General features: G+C 42.5%; 1 protein-coding gene across 1 annotated transcript; it reads left to right on the top strand.

Annotated features, from left to right (window-relative positions):
- Positions 1-4,334: 4,334 nt before the first annotated feature.
- On the top strand, positions 4,335-24,419 carry DSG2 (desmoglein 2). Its single transcript, XM_072328727.1, has 15 exons — positions 4,335-4,478; positions 9,374-9,409; positions 9,970-10,104; positions 10,789-10,947; positions 11,193-11,337; positions 12,575-12,735; positions 13,538-13,672; positions 13,819-14,004; positions 14,929-15,188; positions 16,018-16,160; positions 16,823-17,050; positions 18,062-18,292; positions 19,272-19,399; positions 20,505-20,864; positions 22,645-24,419. Exons 1-15 carry the CDS (start codon positions 4,425-4,427, stop codon positions 23,608-23,610), a joined length of 3,327 nt encoding a protein of 1,108 aa, XP_072184828.1. The 5' UTR covers positions 4,335-4,424; the 3' UTR covers positions 23,611-24,419.
- Positions 24,420-24,696: the final 277 nt, after the last annotated feature.

Genomic DNA, 24,696 nt, shown 5'->3' with positions numbered 1-24,696 from the left:
AACTCAATGAGAGTCAGAATCAGGATCAGTGCACGCAGGAAAACAATGGCTCCATTCTGAGAGTGTGAAATATTTACTCAAAGCACCAAACCCTGGAGCTAATATACTTCTGTATTATTTTTTTCTACTTTTATTTTTCCCACCAAGGGCCCTGGTCATGCTAGCACATAGGAGATGGGAGCTATCAGGTATGGGACTCCTGATGCCAGGAACCGCTAGGGATTTTGGATACTTCTCTGCAACATGTACATTTTTTCACAGAATCTACAACACCCTAAACATATACCTCATCTCTGGAGGCACTCAAGGCCAGGTTGGATGGGCCTTGGGCAGCCTGATCTGGTGGGTGACAGCCCTGCCCAAGGTACAGGGGTGAAGCTGGATGAGCCTTGAGGTCCCTTCTAACCAAAGCCACTCTACTACTCAATGATTCTATGATATATGAATAACTAAATGTAATTTTGATGCATTTATGTGAAGCCTTGATGCACTACTTTCTTCTGGTACCTTTTTTCCAGATGAGTGGAAGTTGGGTCTCCAGTAAAGTAAAGAATCTTTAAACAATGCAGAAAAGTTTCAGGAAATAGTTTCAAACAATGGGAAGGATTTTCATAATAGTTCAACATGAATCACGATGAGATTTAAACATTTATTTGCTGAGGATATACGCTGGATTTTCCACCTTAATCCCGCTTGCTAAATACTACACTTGGGTGATGTGATTGGATCTCTTGACTAAGAGAAGAAACACAGCTTTTCTATGAGGGAAACAAAAAACACCTACTTTTCAACAGCAATAGTAGGATCACCTCTGCTTTTGTAAGAGGCAGAGCTTGCCCTTGTCCTCTGCCCCAGCCACTGCCTAGCGTTGCTGCAGGGCGATACTCAGCACAGAGGGAGTGGTCGCCACACTGGGACCAGGCAAGGCTGGGTGAGTCACCAAACCTCTTGCACAGAGGCCATAGGTGAGACCATACCTCACCGGAATGCTTGTGCTGACAATTACCAGCACCGGAAGCAAGCACTCCGCCTCTCTGGGAAAGATGTGTGTTGTTTTAGAAGATAATTTGTTCAAACCCTACATAAAGAATGCCAGCAGACTTCTGTACATCGAGAAAACAGCACCTGATGTACATCTTGGAGAGCCTCTTTCCTGGGCCAGCACTAAAGGGCATGGCTGCTTTTAAGGTTTTAAAAGCAGCAGTGAATTTCCTTTGTTCTCTGGAGCCTGTGAACTTTGAACTGCTGCTATCTCCAGAAGGAAAACAAAGATCTAATGCTGCACGGATCCTCCCATGCCTGCTGGCTTTGGGGTCAAAACTGTGGTGGGAGGAGGAAAGTTTTGCAGCTGCCAGTTTAAAGTGAAGAAAAGCTAGAAATTCAACTTCAGGGGGATACTGGCACAGCTAGGAGCTGTGTTAGAAATAAACTGATGCTGCCTGACACTTATTTCAAAACATCAGGCATTTTACTAGTGTAAAATACTAAATAGTTTTCCATACCAGGGAACAGAAGTTTCATAATATTTCAAATATTCCTGCAAGCTTTTTTCTTTTTCATGATGATTGAGAGTCTTGAGGATGTGCAGGACATGTAGGTAACACAGATGTCTACGTTCCAGTGAAATAATATGCAGAAGAGCTTTTGGTCTTGCTGTTGGCAAGTTGCTTGGAGAGATTTTCTTTTAAAGGAAATCAGTGCTAAGGATTTTTCAAATTAAATTAAATTAACTTTTTATTCCATCGTATCAGCATTCAAAAATGGTGAATCACAGCATCACAGAATCATAAAGGTTTGAAGGGACCTCCAGAGATCATCGAGTCCAACCCCCCTGCCAAAGCAGGTTCCCTACACCAGGTCACACAGGTAGGTGTCCAGGCAGGTCTTGAATATCTCCAGAGAAGGAGACTCCACCACCTCCCTGGGCAGCCTGTTCCAGTGCTCCATCACCCTCACCATAAAGAAGTTCTTGCGCACATTTGTGTGGAACTTCCTATGCTCCAGTTTCTGGCTGTTTCCCCTTGTCCTGTCTCCACACACTGCTGAAAAGAGTCTGGCCTCGCCACTTTGCCCCCCACACCTCAAATATTTATAGACCTGGATCAAGTCCCTTCTCAGTCTTCTTTTCTCAAGGCTAAACAGATCCAGTTCAATTAGCCTTTCTTCATAGAGGAGATGCTCCAGGCCCTTCACCATCTTTGTGGCCATCCGCTGGACTCTTTCCAAGAGATCCCTGTCTTTTTTGTACTGGGGAGCCCAGAACTGGACACAGTATTCCGGATGAGGCCTTACCAGGGCAGAGTAAAGGGGGAGGATCACCTCCCTCGACCTGCTGGCCACGCTCTCTTTAATACCCCAGAATGCCATTGGCCTTTTTGTCCACAAGGGCACACTGCTGGCTCATGGCCAACCTATCATCCACAAGGACACCCAGGTACCTAATGATGGTGAATATACATTTACTAACACTTCTTTAACTGGATGGACAACCAAAAGCTGTTTCAGAACTCCACAGAGCCAAGTGAATCATTAAGACAAAAGCTGTAAATCAAGATTCTTCTCTGACAACCATCTGATGTAATGAAATGCTTTCATGTTTTGCTTAAGCATCAGGCTAGGATTGGAATCTACTTCTAAATCACCATATTTGAAGTACTATAAATAAAGTCTCTCTAAGACATGCTCTATGTCACTTATCTTAAACAAGAATTACTAAAAAAGAACTCCAGTGTTTGGCTATTTGCTGTGCCTGTCATGTTGGTTGCTAGATCTGCCCAAAACTGCACACCTTCCCTAAATTCTTGGTCAACAGCAAGTGTCCTTCATTAGTTAACAGTGTGCATAGACAGCCAGGAAAGGCAACCATACCCTGGGAACCACCAAGCATAGCATTGCCGGACAGTTGAGAGAAGGGACTGTTCTGCTAATACACTGCACTACAGTACAAAAATGATGTAAAACTATTTGAGAGTGTCCAAAGGAGGGCTACAAAGATAGCAAAGGGTCTAGAGGGCAAGGTGTGTGAGGAGTCACTGAGGTCCCTTGGTTTGCTCAGCCTGGTGCAGAGGAAGCTGAGAGGTCTCACAGTGGCCTGGAGTTCCTCATGAGAGGAGAGCTCTGAACTCTGCTCTCTGTGGACAGTTAAAGGGCCTGAGGGAACAGCATGGAGCTGTGTCAGGGGAGGGACAGCTTGGTTATTAGGAAAAGGTTATTTGCCAGAGGATGATGAGCATGGAACAGGCTGCCCAGGTCATGGATCCAAGCTGTTGGAGTTCAAGGACCATTTGGACAATGCCCTCAGTCATATGGTCTGATTTTTGTGTAGTCCTGTGTGGAGCCAGGAGCTGGACTTGATGATCCTTATGTGTCCCTTCCAATACATGTTGGATATTAGGAAAAGCTTCTCAGAGTGGTGAGGCTGCCCAGGAAGGTGGTGGAGTCATGTGATGGGAATGAGTTGATGGTTGGGCTAGGGGACTTTGGGTGTGTTTTCCAACCTTAATGCTTCTGCAATTCTATGATTCTATGATTCTGTTCACTACACATTGTTACAATACATAACAGGGGAACACAGTGTATTTACTGTGAGCGGTGAGGTGTTGGAACAGGCTGTCCAGAGAAGCTGTGGATGCCCTATCCCTAGAGGTGTTCAAGACCAGATTGGATGGGGCCCTGTGCATCCTGGTCTAGTATTAAATGTAGAGGTTGGTGGCCAAGCCTGTGGCGGGGGTGTTGGAGCTTCATGATCCTTGAGGTCCCTTCCAACCCGGGCCATCCTGTGATTCTGCATCACTGAGAAGACTACAGTAAGGTTGGTTCCCTGGTAAGCATCACTGGTAGCTCTACAACCAGTTGCTTCCAAAATTATTTATGACAATTGAGAGTGATCTTAGAAAGAGCAATCAGGTAAGCACCTCGTATAACAAAGGATGTACAGGAAGTGTATTTACTTCTTTCGCCATTGTGAATAATCAGTTATGTCTTTGTCAGCATCAATTAATGAGGCGTATCCAGGAGAGATCTCTGCCGGATAGGAGTAGGAAGAATATAGCTGGAAGCACGTTAAAAAGAGGATTACGGGAATTGTCAGAAGGCTGCGCTAAAACATCTCCCCGTTTCATTTTCCCACGAAAATTCCCATTCTCCTTTCAGTCACTCATTAATTTATCGGTCGGTTGTCAGAGTTTCTTTGCACACCTCCTCCTTTCTCGGCGGGGCGGTGCCGGGGGCTCTCCGCGGTCTGGCCGGGCGGGGCCGGGCCGGGCGGGGCGAGACGGGCGCTACCTGCCCCCATCCCCGGCGCTCCCCGGCTGCTCTCCCCACCCACCCGCGGCTACTATCGCGCCCCTCGCCGGGCCGCCTCCATTTCCCTTGACGGCCGCAGGAGGTGACCCCGTCCCGGACGCGGCGTGCAGGCGGCGGCCATGTCGCGGGGCATCGCGGCGGCGGTGCGGTTGCTGGCGCTGCTAGTGCTGCTGGTGAGTCCCTTCCCCGGGGCTGGGCCGCACGGTGGGAGCCGGGAGGGAAGTGCGGGCGCTGCGCGGTGCCCCGGGGATCGTGTGCGGGAGCGGGGCGTGGGGAGGGAGCTTCCCGTCGAGGCTTTTGTAGCTCTTGGGTTCGCTTCCTGGGAAGGAGGTGAAAGGGAGATCTGAAAGTTGGGAAAAGTCGGGAAAAGCGATGAAAACGACTCCTCTGTGTCTGGAAATGGGTGGGTTTTGTCTGGGTTCCGGGAGGGTTAGGGGAATTGGTACAGCAGTCATCTTGTTCGGTGTACTGTCTGTAAACTGCATTACCTGTTCGAAGGAGCTGTGCCAGGAAGGAAAATGGATCGTATGTAACATTTACTGGAAAACTTAGAGAAAAGAAACAAAACCCTTACGAGATACATGGGTTTTCCTCTTCCATGGCCTCAACTTTTAGACCTTTTGTCCTATGGAATAGCTTTCCGTACTAGAAGCAAGTTCCGAAATGTACTGAGACCTAAGAAAGTGTGGGTTTGGTTTGGGCTGATGTTTTCTGTCTGTTTCTAGCAACTCCCCAAGAAACTTTCCTTGACATCAGAGGCATTACTGAGCAGCTCACTCTCCGTGCCTGGTGAAACACCAGCAGAGTTGGGCAGCCGCTGCCCAGGCACGGTGGAGGCCAGGCCTGGCCAGGAGCAGAGAGCTGAACAGGGCTCAGGAGGGCTGCAGGGAGCTGGGCAGGATTTCTCATGCTTCAGGTCCCAAACAGCAGGTTAAGTGGAGACCTGTTGCCTTACAGTTTTAATGCAGGATGTGATATTCCGGGAACTAAAACTGCCCTGCTTGGTTGGTGATGGGAGAGAGAAGAACTGTAGGGTGTTCCCTTTTTGTGTGTGTATTCTTGTGTGTGGTGGTTTTTAATCAAGATGAACCTATTGTTGCGGGTGAAAGTAGCTGCTTCTGTGAGCATTCAACTGGAGTCACTGGTGTCAAAAGACATGCAAAGAAGACACTGATAATTGTAAAACCCAAAGAACTGACTAAAAAGCAAAATGCTTGCAGAAAAAATACAGGTTCTTCCTTTCCTGTTTTTCCTGGGAGCATCTATTGGTTGACTGTGTTCCCTCAGTACCCGTGGTCTACATCCATAGCATCAGCCCTGAGGACTGTATGGAGGTCCCAGCAGCTTTCCCATCTCTACCTCTGACCTTTTTCTAGGAATGTCAGGGTATGCCCAGCGATGGTGCCTGTAGGGTTGAGACCAACATGGATCATGTCCAGGGCATGCACCTGGAGCCATGGCATTGTCACATAGACAGATCCGTGAAGGGTGATTGCACTAGTAGGTAGCCATCGTGTCTTCAAGAGAGGACATCTTAAAAAGTGTTCTGTATATGAGTGAGAATGGATTTGAGATTCTCTTTCCTATGGATGTTTTCTTAGGTTGTACATCCTTAATATTTGATATTTTAGACATTAGGCTGGATATGATGAAGATCAGTACAGAATACTTGGAGTCACTATTGTAATGTTACCATCAGTAGCAGTTTATTTTCAGAATTCATAGGAACAGTGCCAGAAAGCCAGCTGTATCCCGTGCTGTATCAAAAGAAGCATGGCCAGCAGCATGAGGGAGGTGATCCTCCCCTTCTGCTCTGCAATGGTGAGGCCTCACCTGAAGTACTGAATCTAGATGTAGAGTCCTCAGTACAGGAGAGACATAGACTTGTTGGAGCACATCCAGAGGAGGGCCACAAAAATGATGTAAGGGATGGAACACCTCCCTACAAGGAGAGGCTGAGAGAGTTGGGGCTGTACAGCCTGGAGGAAAGTCCTGGGGAGGATCTGGGTGGATGAGAAGTTTTCTTTTCTTATATGTGAAAGGTGATTGTCATGAAGAGGGAGTTGTGCTGTTTCCTAGTTACGTTGTCTGCGTGACAAAGAGAGAGATTCAGTTTGTGATTAAGACATCTCAGTGTAGCTGTTTTGGTGTCTGTTATAGGAAACACATGCAGTGGATGTAGGGTGCACATATTTGATTGGATCAAATTGTGCTTCTGAAGCTGATCTCCAGAGTGTGTCAGTCTGACCCTTTGGGACTGAAACTGTCCTGAGAGATGTTTCCATCACTTCTGTGGCTGTTTTTTCCACGGTGTCAGGCTAATTCTAGTCTGAAGTAAAGCCCACAAAGCTTTACTTGGGTACTGTTATGTTCTCAGCAGCAATGCTGTGATCTCCATCACTAGTTTTTAGAAACAGGTTAAACAGATGTTGGGCAGCAGATGGATGTTACTCATCCTGCCCCAGGGCAGGGAGATGAACTCAGAGATAATCATTCAGTGTCTTTTCAGTTCACTTTGGTAAGTGTACAGAATGTCCACTTGCCAGTGGTCTTCAACATGAAACTGACCAGCACAGCATGTGACAAGACCACATTTATAGGGTTTCTAGTTTCATAGCAAAGCAAATAGGCGTACACACCTTCTTGCTTACTCATTCTGCATCTTTCCAGTATAAAATGAAGCTGTGTGTTCAAAATCTGTCTCCTCAGTCACTTCCTTCACAAGACATGAGCAGGCATTTGTGCAAGAGCAGCCTTGAACTCCCTATACATGTCAGTCACTCCCTCCTTTTCCCCTGCCGCCTCACCCATTCCAGCTGCTTTCCTGCAATATTTCATTCCTTTTTTCTTACTTCAGGCTTCAGATTTTCTGACTAATTTTCTGTAACAATCCAATTGTCTTGCCAGTGCCTTCCCAGCTCCGTGTCATCAATAGATTTCATCAGTAGACATCTGGGTTTTTGTGCTGAGGCTGATTCACACCAAGTGACAGATGGGGGTTTTCCCTCCTAAGCCACTTAATAGAAGGCAGTTGTAGTATATTGAAAAAGGGAATTTCAAAGTTCAGCATGTGTAGATGATGTGACTTTTTTTTCTGAAAAATAATTCATTAATAATGTTTTTCTTAATTTTGAATTTTTAGTGTCTTCTACATATTTTCAGTAAAAATTCCGGTTATGTCCATATACGTCTTCCAGATGTATCTCTTGCATCTCAAAAATGAAATTGCCATTGTTAAACACCTATTTTAGATCTCTTTAAACTTCCTTAGGGGGTTGCCTATGGACCACAAACTATTGTAGGTTAAAAAGCAAAGAACCAAAATCGTCTTTCTTAGCAAGAAAGTAGAATGCTTGAGGCTCTTTAATAAGACTCTACTTCTAATGACTAACAGGATTTTCTCTACTTCCTTGATGGCTCTTTTATCCACTGAGATATTTGCAAACTTCAGATGCTTTAGTTTACGTTGTGGTTCTCAGGCTTCTGATACACAGAAACTTCTCTCCTGGTGCCCCATGTCTCTGTTCATTCTTTGTCCCTTCAGCTTGTGAAAGCAAATAAGGATGTTCAAGATGACACCTTGACAACTGCTTCCTAAAGAATTATTATTGTTCCTGTTGGAAAACCTTGCCTGGAAAACCAGTGTTCTCCTGTTATGCATTATCTTGCTGGTATAATCTCATAAATCAGAAAAACTAATTTTAAAAATTCATATGAATAATGAATAAGATTAAGAATATTCATAAGAAAAACTTGATGTAAGGTACAAGATCCTGCAGCCCTCACAATGCATTAGGGAACCTCCTGCTTGCTGATTTTTGTCTTCAGGATATACACACTGGGAAAACTGCTGCTTGAAAAGGTTTTGTTGTGCAAGTTGAAACCACAGTCTGCTACTTTTCCCAACCTTGTCCACTGCTGTGTAGCGTTGTGTGAGAAAGAGAGAATTAAAATATTCTATCAAGCTATGATGTAGCAATCAGTGTCAGATTGAAGGGATGAATAGTGAGAGCCCGGATAGCAGTTTGAAAACCAATCAAAAAGAAGATTTAAAGTATTTCACATATTCTCAGTGGCCTGGGTGAAGGGATAAAATCCACCCTCAGCTAGCTTGCTGATGATACAAAGCTGGGTGGAGTAGCTGACAACACCAGAAGGCTGCGCTGCTGTTCAGGGAGCCCTGGACAGGTTGGAAAGTTAAATGGAGAGGAACCGTATAAGGTTCAACAAAAGCAAGTATAGAGTCCTGCACCTGGGCAGCAATAATCAGGTAGCCAGCAGGTTGAGGAAGGTGATGCTCCCCTTCTACTCTGCTCTGGTGAGGCCACATCTGGAGTACTGCATCCAGTTCTGGGCCCCTCAGTTCAAGCAGGACAGAGAATTTCTAGAGAGTCCAACAGAGGGCCACAAAGATGATGAGAGGCCTGGGGCTTCTGCCTTATGGGAGAAGGCTGAGAGACCTGGAACTGTTCATCCTGGAGAAGACCTGGGGGATCTTGCCAATGCTTGTAAATATCAAATGGGTGGGAGTCAAGTGGATACAGTCATGCTCCTCTCAGTGACAGAACAAGGGGCTAGGGATGCAAACTGAACCACAGGAAGTGCCACTTGAACATGAGAAAGATCTTTACTGCAAGGATGACAGAGCACTGGCACAGGATGCCCAGAAAGGTGTTAGAGTCTCTTTCTCTGGTGGTATTTAGAACCTACCCAGATGCCTGTCTGTGCAAGCTACTGTAAGGAACCTGCTATAACAGGTAACTAGATGATCTTTAGAGGTCCCTTCCAAGCCCTATGATTCTATGGTTTACTGACTTCAATCGAAAATCACTTCTCTAAGCCTAATTTTCCTTAGGCCTTAGGTCAATAAAAATCACCTTTGGAGCGTCAGGGAATGCAAACACAGGATCTCTGATAATTAGACAGAGACTCCAATTGCTTACAGTTAACAAGAGGTACCTAACTACAGTGTCTTGGGGCATGCATAGCTATCCTGGGCTCTTAGTGGATAAAGAAATGTACTGCTAAAGTGACACTGAATTAATATTTATCATTACTTTCATTACAGATCTGTCTCAGTTGTGGAAATGGACTCCATTGGAAGGTAGGATTTAATGCTTTTCTTTATCAGTGCCTGAAGGTGGATCTGGAAACCAGCAGGACAGGAGGAGGAAGAGTGTCAGCGGGAATGAGGGGTAGCTGGCCAAAGATAGCTGAGACAGTGAATGGGTTTCTTATTGCATGTATCTTGTATTACAGAAGAAGCTGAGTACTGGTCGGTATTGATGGGACATTAATCAGCATAATAAGGCAGAAATAGTTGTCTGCAGCAGTATCAGTGGCAAACTTCATTCCACATCTGGTGACAAGCACTTAAATCTGCCAGAATGGGTGTACTATCAGCATACCCTGGTCATGTGAACGTGCCTGTGTATTTAAACCTTGTGCTTTATATGTCTGTCTTGATTAAAAGATTACTGTAGTTTTTCTCTTCAAACAACTTCAGGAATGTATAGTTTTAAATTGTGCTTCAGAATGCTAGTGCTGCTCTGTGATTTCAAAATTACTATTGTAAGAGTGTATAGCCTGGACTAGCACAGCAATAAAGCAGTGTATCTTAAGTAACTAGATGTTATGCTGACGCTTAGCTTTGATTTTTCACAGATTTACAATCGACATTTCAGGCCTGGCAAATTATTTCAACCCAACAGCCCAGTCAGACAGAAGCGAGAATGGACAGTCCCTCCTGCTTTCATACGGGAAGAGGAAGACAATTCCTATAGGAATCCAATTGCTAGAGTAAGCCCCGAAAAGAGATAAATACAGAATATACAGAGATGAAAATATAAAATAAAGATGTGGCTGCCCTAACCACAGACACAGATCTTTCTTTAATTTTAATGAAATATTGAATACTAGTAGAAGAATGGCACATTTCATTTAGCTTCCTTCTGTAGATGAGTTACTCTTGAAGCCTAATTTGGCTGAGTCTCTCATCTTTTCCCACTCAACAGTTTTCTTAATGCTTTTGGAAATGCAGTGTTTTTGAATTTTTTCACTCTACCACCCAACCATTGTTACTCAGCTCTGGTTCAGGTTGGCTAGCAGCTCCTAAAAGTGCTGGTGGTGATTGGACAGAAGGGTGTACATGGAGCAGTCAGACTCTTCCTTGCACTTGTATACCATCCAACTTTCTTTGTCCATGTAGTCAGAGTTTTCTTCTCCCACAGACCTCTCTGTTCTGTGGTTCCCAGCTTTTGCACTGTCTGTCACATTCCTAGTCTCCCTTGGACTAGATCTTCAAAGAGACCACGTAACTTTTTCTTCTGCTTTCATCTCAGCATCTACACACTGTAAACAATGTAGGAAAACTGTATTTAATACTAATTTTTGTTTGTTCATTACAAAAATAGCTAAAAAGATTGTCTTCTTAAACGTGGTTTTATTTACCAATTACTATTTACTCTATCATGTTCCTCCTAGATACATTCTGATTTTGAAGAAACAGGGATAGTGGTAACTTACACTATATCTGGTCAAGGAGTTACGGAACCCCCTTTTGGACTGTTTGTTATCAATGGAAAGACTGGAGACTTGAACATCACAGGGAGGGTTGACAGAGAAAAGAATCCAATACTATTTGTAAGTGGAATATTAACTTTACCCTTGTAAGTGCTCTTCTTTCCTTTTTTAATAAAAATATCTATTATTTCAATAAATTTTAACGTTTCTGGACATTTATATATGTGTGTGTGTGTGTATATACATATATATAACTGCTAATATTGTTATACATGATGTTAGTATATATTTAAATTGTGTCCATACTCACACATATGTATTACAGTTGCTCATTTTTCTTATTGTCTCTGTCTGAATCATTTCAGCTGCGAGGTCATGCTCTAGACAAGACAGGAGCAAAACTGGAAGAGCCAATAGACCTCCCAATTAGAGTTCTAGATATAAATGACAATCCTCCAGTGTTTTCACATGAAGTTTTTGTTGGTTCAATTGAAGAACTAAGTGAAACAGGTAATGTTTTATATTTTTTTTAATATATCTCTTCTGAGCTCATTCAAGGACAGAAGTGAATGTAGCCATTGAAGCAGCATATCTGTAGTAACAATAGTGCATTATCTTGCTTGTGTAGGACAGGTTATCCAAGTTTGAATGCATGTTTTTATTCAGGGCTGAGTTGTGCAGTGCGGTGAAGGGAAAGTATGCATATAAAGGTAACAGAGAACAAGACTTCCTCTTATGACAACTTTGTTTTTGGGTCAAAGCTGCCATCAAGCCTGGGACTGTAGTCTTTAACTAGACACTGCATGGAGAATTCCATCCATCTCCTGTCCTAGCAATTCCAGACTATTTTGGAGGAATTCAGCTCTGCTGTGTTTAAGAAAAGTTCTCCTTTACTTAATAGTCTAAAGAAGCACTTTGATGCTGAGAGTATATGACCATCACCCAAACCTCAGAGAACAAGTTATTGTCAATTTTCCTATTAATGACAGTAAACATAAGAACAGGTCTCGGTGCAGTAGACTGTTTCCCAGAGTAAAACATCCTAATAAATACCTGATATTATGTCCATTTCAGTGCCGTGGTAGTCTGAGGATAGAAATTACTGACCATCCATTTGATTGAGGTATTAAGTTCCCGCAGCTGCCTTTTAAGTCAGTAGCAGCCATATGGTAACTGTCTCTCTTCCTGAATTCCAGCTGATGCTCAAAGCCAAGTAATAGTGCTGGACACTGAGGTTGGCCCTTTCCAAGTAAAATATCCTGTGTCATGCATGTAAGGGGCCTGCAGCATGGGGGCCACCATTTATTTTGAATTAAGCTGTTGGAAGGCATCAGTCAGTAAAGGGCAGATGTTGTATTGATGATCATGTACAAAAGTTGTCCAGTTTCCTTTAGAATGATATATGAGGGAAACGCAATTTACTGTCTGAATAAAGTTGCCATCTCCTTTATGCAATATCCAAAGTTTTCTGTCAGAATTCTTGTGAGAGTTCAACTCGTTGGATAGTAGTGATGAGTTGAATTCTACAGCCTTCAGATCTGTGTTGAGAGTGTAATTTTTGTTTGAGAGCTTTTAACATAAAATGGATTTCAAGAACACTTGTTCAGCTCTATTAAATTAGCAAAGGTAGAGGCATCAGAAAATTGTGCATTGCATCTGGCAGCTCGCTCCTACCTGTGGCATTACAGTAAAAATACTTGCCAGTGCATGGCAGTATAACCAAGTATTGTGTTGTGGTTTTTTTCAGGTACAATTGTGATGAGGTTAAATGCAACGGATGCAGATGAACCAAATAACCTGAATTCCAAAATTGCTTTCAAGATCATTTCCCAAAGCCCTAGTTCTGCATTCACTATTAATAAAGATACTGGCGAGGTTCAAGTAGCAGCAATAAAACTTGACAGAGAGGTAAAAAAAAAAAAAAAAACATTATCTGTTGATAGCATTCTTCTGGTACTTGTTGTCACTTCTCACCTTCCTTCATCCCAGTTGGGTTTAAAGGACCATTCCTTGTCTGTCTGATGTATGTTTTCCAGTGGCTTTGGGAGGGGATGAGGTAAAGCTTGCTTTCACCCTGTCTCTTCTCTCTCCCAATGCCAGTTGGTGGCTGTTGTGTTCTGTCCCTTCTGCTGGGCAGCAGTTACATGACAAAGGGGTGTCATTTCTTTGCTGGTGAGCCTGTGGGTAGAACACCCAGGTCACCACCTGTAAAGCTGCTGGTTGAATCTAGACTTTTGTAGATTGCTGTACAAATCAGGTCCTAAAGGATAAGGGATGGTGGTGCTGTGAGTGTGTCGAAAGCCAGATATTCTTGGCAACTTTCCCTATGCTTGCATGTATTTTTACCGGCCAGCAGATGGTGATCTTTATATTAGCTCTCAGAGGCTGTGGACACCATCCTTGTATCTAGCTCTGTCTTAATGTGCAGGTATTGCTGCATCCTCTTTGTGGCTGCTGAAATTTTTCCACTTTCCATTTGAGCACAGTCTAACTCTTTGGGAGGAAAATGCAAAACTCCCAAACCCTTTTCTAAGACTCAGCTTTATTCCAGTAGAAAGAGCTATGTGTAAGATTTAATAGTAGAGAGATGAGTTTTAATCAGCCATTGCTTGAGAGATTTTGACAAAATAAGGCACAGGTAATACAGTAAGGCAACATAAATTTAGACTAGTTTGAACACTTCTTCCTTTTTATTTTCTAATTATGACAGACACAAAGTAGCTATTCTTTGGTGGTGGAAGGGAAGGACCGTGGTGGTGCAGCAGATGGGAATAGTGCAACATGCTCTTTAGAAATCAAGATTTTGGATGTCAATGACAACCTGCCTGTGCTTGAAAGTTCTGCTGTAAGTACATTTACCATCTCATTTGGTGTGTTCATACAGTTGCTGGTATCCCATTGCTTAAGAAAACCTTATGCAGACTTCTTTGTACTGACAAAATGGTGTAGATCAGGACACCTTTTTACATTTAAATCTTCTTATCCTTGCAGTTTGAAGGAAGCATTGAAGAAAACAGAGCAAATGTGGAAATTATGAGAATAAAAGTATTTGATAAAGATGAAGAATTTTCTGATAACTGGTTGGCAAACTTTTCATTTGTCTCTGGTAACGAAGGCGGCTATTTTCGTATTGTAACAGATACCAAAACAAATGAAGGAGTTTTGACTCTTGTGAAGGTTAGTGTATTCTTGGGGGACTTTAAGTATTAGAGTAATTGATTCCCTTAATAGAGATTGATGTACAAATTACTTATAGTTAGTAAATAAACTACAAATGTATGCTGTGGATGCTCCTCTTATATTATTGGGTAATTCTATACTATATTATGGTAATTCTATACCAAATAATACTTTTGTCCCACATGTTCTTTGTGGTGGCAGTATGTATCCAGTCAAACAGAAATCCACAGATCTTCCTTGTTGTTGGGCAGCAGTGCCAGTAGCACATATGCTGTAATCCTTCCCACATTTTTGCTCTCCTTGCTTGTCTCAGTTTATTTATTTCCCATGGCCACAGAGAACTGCAGGCAGCACCTATTCCATGAGCCGTGGCTACAGACTGTTTATTTTGTGGATTTCCTTGGAGCTTTCACTCCTCTTTAGTGACAGGAGCTGAAGATGCATAGTATGCTGAGTTTTATTTTTTCTTCTACTCTGGTTTCTTTACCTGAAATTTGGAAATTATTAGAAATATAATAATAATAATAATAATAATAATAATAATAATAAAATTATAAGCATTACTAAGTAACCAAGTCATTAAAAAAAAAAAAAAAAAAAAAAAAAAAAAAGCAGAATAATTCTGAGTAGGGATTCACTAAAGGTAAATACAAAATATATATGTAGGATTTGTTGCACATACCTTAGACTAGTTTAATAATGTAAAGTAATACCAGTCGTGACGTCCATGGAAAAACAAGGAATAATCTTAATGTGCTCTTGAAGAGGTGTTTTGAATTGAGAGTAACATGCTGATCTATGGTTCTTTCCACTGTAGCATCCTCCATAAGCACTGTTTAAATATTGAACATCTGGATGTTGTCTCAGTATAGAATACCATCTAATTCTGAGGGATTTCTTGTTTGTTTTTGATTGCTCTAGGCGTTAAATTATGAAGAAATGAAAAGCCTAAACCTGGGTTTCGTTGTTACAAACAAAGCAGAATTTCACAAGTCCATTAAAAAAAGTTATAAAGCACAAACGATTCCAATCAGAATTCACGTGATCGATGTGAGGGAAGGCCTTGTATTCCCTGGTGGCACAAAAATTATTGAAGTGAGTGAGAGTGTGCGAGTGAGCCAGGTCATTGGACAGTATCAAGCCCTTGATGAAGACACTGGAAAAGCAGCAGTGAACATTAAGTAAGAATCATTTTATAGCCCTCATGTTAAAATCTACATCTTACTGTAGAAATGTGTGTATTGACCTGAAGTGATTTCAGTGGCAATCTGTTCTCTCCTACGCATAATTCACAACAAAAAGAACACTGTTACTATCAATATTCTATTATGCAGAAAATGACTGACTTGAAAAATCCTACTTATTTTCTTGTAAATGATGAGTGCTTGTGTTGAAATTGTCCATATTTACATGCAGAAACATCAGGAAGGGGTATATAGAAACACACAGAAGTTGGACAGAAAGGATATTAGGGTAGATAAGCCTGCACATGCATTCATGTGGCTGTTTTTATCTTTTGAATTGTAGCTTGTCAGCTAAAACATTGCTGAACTGCCACTACAGTGGCATTTAGAAGTGATGTGAACTAACAAATGTATAAACCCAACCCTGGGTCCCTTTCTCCATGCCTGTTATACAGCCTTTCCAGGGGGCTGCTGCTCACCCATGGCTAGGAGGAGGGTCAGGGGAAGGGGAGCAACGTGACCAGCAGCATGCTTCCTCTAGAGTGGAATAAGTGTTCTCGTTTCACTCGATAACATTATCACACCTGGCCGGTCCTGGCTGCCTTGAGAGGAAAAAGCAGGTTTTAACATCCAGTGTATGCTGTGACATCCAGAGTCAGTTTATAATCTAAGGTTAATAGTTGAAAGTAATTACAGTGGCAGCAGCATCAGAGTTTGGCCTTCACTAACAAAGAGTAGGCATAGTGTGAAACTGTTTTTAATTCTGGTGGTTGTTCTGAACTTTATAAATATGTGATATTTTTATGTTTTGTGTGTTTTTCATCAGATATATCAAAGGAAGAGACCCAGCAAACTGGATCATGATAAATTCAAATACTGGTGAAATCCAGCTTGCTAAAAACCTTGATTACGAATCAGCTTATGTAGTAAATGGTACCTACACTTTTACCATGTTGGGTGTAACTACTGGTAAGTTTAGAAAGTTCTGTTTCTGCATTACTGGGTCAGGTGTCTTTTGTTAATTTCCTGGGTTGTTGTTTTGTTTTGTTTTAGGGCTTAGTTTGTATTTCTACAGATACAGTTGGTTTAACCTACCTTCAGCTGCCTAAAATTTAGATACCGAGTGCAGTTTCCAATAGGCTCTGTCTTTGGAGGAGGGACAAAGGCAACTCTATGAAATGGAATGAGCCTTGGACTGCATTCCCAGGATGCCTGTTTCTCTTTGTATGGAGATGAACTTTTAAAACAAGTTTTGTGAAGACCTAGGTGGAAGCAGTCAGTATCTCACTATGATAATAAGCAGATTTCAAAGTCCTATATTTTCTGGAAAGCTAAGTTGGAAAGAATCTCTGAGCTTCTTGTGTATCTAGTTAGAATTCTTAGTAACCTGCTTGTTATTGTGTAACTATGCGCAAGAAATACATTTTAACATTAAGGTAGTGAAATAATTTGCCTTCAGAAGAACTTTGTTAACACATTCATTGACATAAGGAATAAAACACTGCTCCTATAAACTCATTTCAGACATGTTTGTGTTTAGAAAAGCATTAAGTTTTTATTATTATTATTTTAAGACCAAATTTCTGCACCTGTCAAATATTGATTTGATTTTTCATATTTTGTAATCTTAGATCATCCTGCAAAAACAGTCACTGGCACCGTTGTTATTCAGGTTCAAGATGAGAATGATAACTGCCCAATTATTGAGAACCCTGTACGGACTGTGTGTTCAGATGCAACATTTGTTGATGTTACAGCTAATGATATAGATAGTTACCCAAACAGTGCTCCCTACAGCTTTTCTGTCATCAATAAGCCAGAAGGAATGGCAAGAAACTGGATAATTGCATCCAGAAATGGTAAGAAATAATAATATTTTGAATTACTTTCAGTTCTCTGGAGTTCTACAGGATCATTGTGCTTTGCTGATTCGAATAATTCAGCTTGGCTGATCCAGACAAAACATAATTCATACATGAAATCACATATGAGGACACGTTGCTTGTGTTCAGATGCCATCCCTCTATCAGCTATAAAAATAATCATGTTCTGGGGCCTGTTGCCTTCCCTCAGCTGGACCATTTTAATCTAGCTTGATGAATCTGCTATATGTAGATCATAAATCAAAAATTATTTTAATGAGTATTTCAAATCTAGATTAGCATTTTCTTCTTACTTTACTATTCATATATACCTGGGAAACACTTGAAGGGACACTTCAGGTAGATTGAAGGCACCAGAAAATACTTTTTTCTTCTCAGATTGATTTTTGTCATCAATAATCCTACAGTGTAACACTGCAGAGCGATCAGTTTAGGACTGAAAAAGAAATCTTACCTTTCTTCACCCTGCTTGTAGCCAGCCTAGCAGTAATTATAGAGATCACAGCTTTTCAAAACAGGGTGATATTGACCTTCCTTATCTTGGATCTCTTGGGCACCTCTTGCCCAGTCCCGTTGTAGACCTGGCATGGTAATATGTCTTCCAGTGGCTTACAGCAAGTTAATCTCCTAAAGACAGAAATTGATTTTTGTGAATTCAGCCTGTAGCTGACTGGATGAAGTGATGGTTAGTGCTCTATAAGCAATAAGGTTATCTTATGTGATCGTCTCTGCTGGCGCAAAGCTCTTGTGTGATTATTTGAGTCTTCAAGAGAGCATGGCTAGTTTGTTACCGGTATAAATTACCCGATTAAATAAAAAAACACGTATGCTACCGTGCATATAAACTTAACCTGGGTTGAATTGGCTGGTCCTAACTGGAGAGAGTTTGTTGGGAGTTTGAGAAGGTTTACACGAGTTAACTTTCTGCCCACTCATTTTGTGTTTTGTTTTGTTTTGTTTTTCATTTACCCCACCCTTCTGCTTTAGCCACCAGTGTACGGTTGGTTCCCCAGAACCTGAAGGCAGGCAGTACCGAAGTCCCCCTCCTAATACAGGATTTCCAGGGGTTCAGCTGTGTTCAGCCACAGTCCCTGCAACTGTATGTTTGTACGTGTACTGCTGACGGTGGATGCAAAGATAGAATTACTGGCACTGGGTCAGCTGTTCTGGGACCAGGAGCAATTGCACTAATCATCTTGGCGTTTTTGTTTCTGCTGCGTAAGTAATCATGTCACGTTATGTCAGAAGCACCACCACAAATAAGGTCCACAAAGCACCAGGGAATACACTGTTGTACTCCCTGTTTTTATCATCTTGATGTATTTTATGTAAACTGCTAGGCTGTGTGCAGTCATGGCAAATCTCCAGTCAGTTTCTGTAATATCAGCATTATACATTCAGCATTGAAGTTAATATGTACAGCTTGTAATATTAGCTTATAATGCTATAAATAATAGGTGGGGAAGCACTAAGGAATCCTATTAGTGTTTCCCACGCTTCCCTGTGTGAACCCTAGCTCTTCCCACTCAAGACACAGCACTCTCTCAATGTTTTTGCTAATTACAGACCCAGGTCCACTTCCTTAATCCGAGCAGTACATGATGTGAGACGTCATGTTGGTAAGACAAGGTGGAAGCTGAAAAATAAGAGAAATGCTTGCAGTCAGGGCATGGCCATATATACTAGTACTGCATTTGAAAGGGCAATAATTCATTGTAGTAGTATCACTCTAGCTATGAGAAAACAAAGTTAATTCCATGGAAGTATGTTTTCCCTCTGAAATTGAGCCATTTTGAGCTCTCCAGGTAACTGCTGTAAATGTGACCACTCATGGGAGTGTCCCATATGGAGGTGTCTTGATCTACTTAGTAACAGGACAGGAGTTAGAAATGCTGAGGTTGTACACTTTGGGGGCTGGTTTTGCTATATGAGATCTTAAGTAGCAGCATGGACAAATAGATGCACAATCAGCTGCAGGAGTGACAGGTTCATTGTCAGTTTACTGTTTAGAAAATCATCCCTGCATAAGTTTCCAGGAAATACCTTGAGCTGGGAACTTGGCTGCGGTCCTTATTTGTTCCTATGATGTTCATTAACTCATTAAAGACTTATTTCTGACCAGACATCAGTATTGGCTGTTAACACGTTTGGACACTAATCAGCCCATCATTAATGACAAACTTGTGTTTCCCTGCAGTTATTCCGCTATTACTGCTGTTGTGTCCGTGCGGTTCAGGAGCAAAGAAGGGATTTGCTGCAATACCGGACTGCAGCGAAGAGATGTTGCGTAACTGGAACAGTGAAGGAGCAGCTCCTGAGGAGAAGGCAGGTTTTCCCTAATAGCATTTTTCTTTGATTTCTATCCAAGTGCTCAGTTTTGCACTCTTCTCTACCACATAATGAGCTAATGTTTTCAACCTGCACAGCAGATTTTAGCCACACATGAATATTAATTAAAGTTAACCCCATCAGGCTCAGTTAAGGGTACATGGAAGGGGAATTCAAACAGCAGCTCTAGAAACACCAGCTGTAGTGTTAAAATCACAAAGTAAAGGTAAAGGAATCAAGCACATGCTGATAGTATCTGATTAGAAGATAAAGTGTGGGAAGAGCATCCATGCTATTTGCATCTGCAAGCCTGGAATGTTCACTGCCTGTTTGGGAGTGTATGGTAAAGCAGTGAGAGATCAGATTATAAAGCTTAGCTTCCCATCAGAGTTTCAGGTTGCATGTTAAATTACTTTCTTACGTGTTTATCTTCATAAACAAAAGATCATTTAAAAAATAATAATAGTATGATTTTAATATTATTGCATACTTTTTTAAAAGGCAGAATGTAGAAGGAATGCAACAGAAGAGAGCAGTGAATGCTAGAGGTGTTTCTTCTCTCTTTTTGTCCTATACAACCAAAAAAAAAAAAAAAGGGGCATGACACCTGCCTGTTTTTGTGTGACAATAAGAAGTAAGGTAAAAAGCTTTGATTTTAGGGCCAGTGCTCACACCAAATTCTTGATGAAAGACTGTGAACTTGACAGGGAAGCTAAGAAAAGAAGAAAGGGCCAGGTAGCACAGCAAGGACAGCAGGCAGTGCATGCTCCCCCAAAGCTGGAAGGCTGAGCACACTGGAGTTTCACAGGTCTTTTTCTTGTTTGTTTTTTTTCCCCCCCTCTTTCATTCTCAACCCTTTGAGTTTTAAGAACAGTGACCTGGGGAAACACTTCTGTGATCCTCCTTGGGAACACAGTTGTGGAAGCTGCACCTTCTTTCAGGAAGCTCTTTACTCTGCAGCAACATGAATCAGTACGAATTCGAACATGTCCTAAGTCAGCACCCTCCCAGGTTCCACCCAGCCCCGCTGCTGGTTTGGTGAGCTCCATATGCTAGACAGCCCAGCTTTCTTGTCACATCCTCGTTTGTGTTGTTCTTGCAGTCAATGCAAAGTGTCATGCTACCCACTACATTGGGGAACTTGAAAGGAGAGGCCGGAGGAGCAGCAGCTGTAACAGCAGGAGCGGCAGCAGCAGGAATGAGTGCAGAGGAAACTGCAGAAGGAGGAAGTATTTCTGTCTTTAACATAAGAGAGCAGAACAACACGATTACCAGGGAAGAATGGGAAAAGCAAAGACATGGCCTTTATGTTACTGATTACCTTACCAGAGACGTGGCAACTGGAGGGTCTGAAGGCATGAAATCTGTTGGAGCAGGGAACATGGTGGTGACTGGAGGACTCGTGGTGATGGGATCTACAGGAGCCATGAATGAAGAATTTTTAAGAGACTACTTCACTGACGTAAGCATATGACCCGAGAATAACAGTGTATTGGGAATTTATGCTTAGCATTATGAAATGCTTTTTATGTTTTTGCAAACATGAATGGATTGTATATATGTAAGCAATCCTGATAATGGTCAGTGTTGTGTGCGTGGGTCATTAAGGACTTCTGAGTTAAGCTCACGTGTGGGATGTAGACCTTGACAATGCAAAGTTTTGTTGTATCTTTGGGATCTCCAGTGATGAGACACTTCTCAGGGTTTGGGATCCAGAATACTTAGCAGTGACTGAGAAGCCAAGAGGAAGATGACGTAAGTACTGGGGACTGGAGCATATTAACTGTCCTGCAGGGAGGCACTGGTGACTCTTGATGAGTCACAGCTACAAACCTTTCACAGAGCAAGTTTTTGAAGGATAAGCCATAGATGTCAAATAGTAGAGGGTGGGTCTGCATTTTAATGATAGCTGATGAAGTGCTGGATTTGTTTGGGTGAAAGGCAATTCACCAGAAGCATATCAGGCCTATGTTGCAATCCCTTTTCTGAATTATTTTTTTGTGACCTAACCACTGAATAGTAGGATAATCCTATTCATTGCAACTATTCCTCTCTCTATAATACCCATTATTAGTTCTTAGGCTGGTGAGCTACTTACAGGGAAGGCTCCACTTCTATATACCGGGGAGTGTAGAGATTGTCCTTCACCTCTACAAATTAAACATCTTCAGTCTCTATAGCTGACTGACGATGGGCTGGGCAGGGAGTAGCTGTGCAGGTTTGAGTCACCTCAGGCTAGGGAAGGAATTGTGTATCTCCTGTATGTTCTGACTACTGAACTAGGTGAACAGACACAACAGTAGCAATTCTGCTTTCCTTCTGCTCATTTTTCTTCTGAATGTTAAGACATTCTGTGCATAGCTGCCTGCTGAAGTCTTGCAGGAGGTGTTTCTTTAGAAGCATCTCAAATGATGTGTCTGCTCCCAGGATCAAATGTAGATAAATATACATAATCAGTTTGGATCTGGATATATACCACATTACACAGATGCCTGAGCTAATACTCACTACAGTACTTCAAATGTGGCAGAAGAGTGGGTCTGAGCATGAGCCAGCAACCATTTTATTAAAGCTGGTTCAGCAGGCCCACAGGGTTTGGTCACCTTCACTCCTGCAACTGGTGCAGCTGCAAGAACATGCAAAGATTTGTGCCAGCATCAGCAGCAACCCAGTTGCAGAGCAAGCTCAGTCTGAAAGCAGCAGCAGCAGCAGCCCAGTTGCAGATATTGCCTTCAGGCTAAGCTTGTCCTGGAAACAATACAATCAGAACTTGTGAATCCTTCTTGTTCCAGAGTGATCTGGGTAGAGCCAGTGTATGCTGGAGTATGTTCCCAAACATACCAAACTGTTTAACTCAGTAATTTGTTCACTGTTTGGCTCCTTGGGTGTGATCCTGCAGGCTACAGAAGTGAAAAGAGCCATGACAGGTGATGACATGTCAGCCTTTTTTCATGAAATGTGCTCTTAAATGTTTGATAACTCTCAGACACGGCACTGACACTCTCCCACAAAGACCTAGTTACAGGTGAGAGTCATTCACAGAACCCAAGGCTTTCCATTAAATTCCTAAGTACTCTTCTCATCACTTTATTGTCCAGCTCAGACTAACTTCAAAAAAGCAAAGAGCAGTTCTAGGCGCTGCTCTGGGTTGGTTGATGGTTGCTCTTATTATAATCCCCAAGTTTACTATGTCTTGAAGTGCTGTTAATGAACTTTTGCTTTCTTTTGCTTCCCATCTTTAGAAAGCTGTCACTTTTGCGGAAGAAGACGAAGCTCAAGCTGCAAGGGACTGTCTCCTGGTTTATTCTCAGGGGGAGTCAGGCTCCCCCCACGGTTCCATCGGCTGCTGCAGCTTTATTGATGGTGATCTTGATGACCGCTTTCTTGATGATTTAGGAGACAAATTTAAGACTCTGGCAGAAATATGCATAGGCAGACGCATTGACATGAAAGACTCTAGCTCCAAGAATGAATCCAGTTTTGGTGTTAATGAGCAAAAGGCTTTCAGCTCCAAACAAGCCTCTGCCTCAGGTGGCTACTTCTCACCCACCCCATTAGCACAGGCAGGAGGTGCTGTAGGATCAGAGACCGTGTCCCAGGAGGTGATCATGGAGACAACCTCCTCATCGCAGTCTGGGCAGCATGATGTCCAGACACTCACTACACCCTACACGGAGACCAATGTCACCGTGACAGAAACATCTTATTCTGCAGGGGGCCCTACCCGCTCAGCTGCCAGCTTTTTAGATCCCCAGTTTAAGGAGAACATAGTGGTGACAGAGAGGGTGCTGGCCCCTGCCTCAAGCTTGAGGGGAATGGTGGAAATCCCCAACCTGCCATCCGGAAACAACATGGTGGTTACAGAAAGGATGGTGACATCAGAGGGCCCTGGGCTAGGAACCATAGGAGTTCAGGACCTCCCTGACTCGAAATACGTGGTGGTGAGGGAGCGGGAGACGGTGCTCGTGCCCAGCACTGAGCAGGGCTCACTGAGCTTTCCCACCTTGTCTGAAGAGCAGAGCATGGTGGTGAATGAGAATGACCTCACAGGCTCAGCAGGGTCTGGTAGAGCTGAACAGGTGCTGATCACGGACTCCCTGCTGAGCCAGGCAGGCTCTGCCATGGAGAGGGCACCTCCTGCCAGCTCCATGCTGAGCAAGTCCTCCAGAGTCACCAAGTACAGCACAGTGCAGTACAGCCGCTCCTAGTCTTGGCACCTTAACTGCTGTGTGCAGCTTTCTGCAGGCTTTGTATTGAGATCTGGATTAGTGCCTTAAAAATGACACTGATTTGCGTGTTGTGTCTTCTTCAATAAGGACTTTGGTCAAGAAGCTAGCAAAAAAATCTACTACTATTATAAAACATTGACAATGTTTTTGAAGTGGAACGATGCAAGATATATATCTTGTCTGCTGTTTTGTAACTATTTTGCTACGTATTTGCTATTTTTATTATCAAGTTAGTGTAATAATATCATGCAACTACAAGCATAATTATGGGAAAGCAGAAGAATTATAAAATCTGGTGATTGATGGCAAAGCACAAATTAGGTTTCTGAGCTGCTGTTGAGTCTATTTGCTGAACCCTCCTCCCCATTTCCCCCCCCCCCCAAGGGGCATCAGTCTCACCACATGTTCCATCTGTTACCTTGTGGATCAGAGCAGCTCCCCTGAACTGCAGCTGCACCCCAGTGAATTCATCAGAAACCTCTCCTTCCTGAGAAACCAAAGTCCTCTGGGCAGTGGTCTCCTAGAGGGTTGTCACAATTTCAGGTTATAATCATCTGTACATTAAGTAAGCAATACTTGTTCTCTTTATCCTCTGTGCTAATATGCAAGTAGCAAAAAGAGCTGAGAACTGCTTTTCTTCTGTGGGTTTTTCATTTATTTTTTGTTGTTGTTTCGGTACTTCAGTGTAAAATTTCCATTACTTGGCATAGATGTAGACTGACATGAGAAAATAAGCATTTGCACCATGAAGATTTTTCACTGACTCTTAATTGGTCATGATCTCTAAGGTCCCTTCCAACTCGCACGATACTATGATACTATGATGATGATGATGATTTAAGAATGCACAAGCAACAGACAACTTTCAGCTTTATAGACAGAGGTCCAATCAGTGGCTTCTGCTAGCAAGGTTTATGTCCCTTAGGAATCTGCTGGATCTGATTTATAAGTGCTATTAATTGACTTTTATTTCTATCTGTGAGTTCACAGATACAAGTAGAGGAATGAGGCCCAGTGCGTGTTTTTGCAGTTGCGATGATTCCAGCCTCAGAACTGCTGTGGCCT

The sequence above is a fragment of the Excalfactoria chinensis genome, chromosome 2 (assembly GCF_039878825.1).
Source record: "Excalfactoria chinensis isolate bCotChi1 chromosome 2, bCotChi1.hap2, whole genome shotgun sequence".
Lineage (NCBI taxonomy): Eukaryota > Metazoa > Chordata > Aves > Galliformes > Phasianidae > Excalfactoria > Excalfactoria chinensis.
The sequence above is the reverse complement of the archived record's forward strand: the minus strand, read 5'-3'. Positions and strand labels throughout refer to the sequence as shown.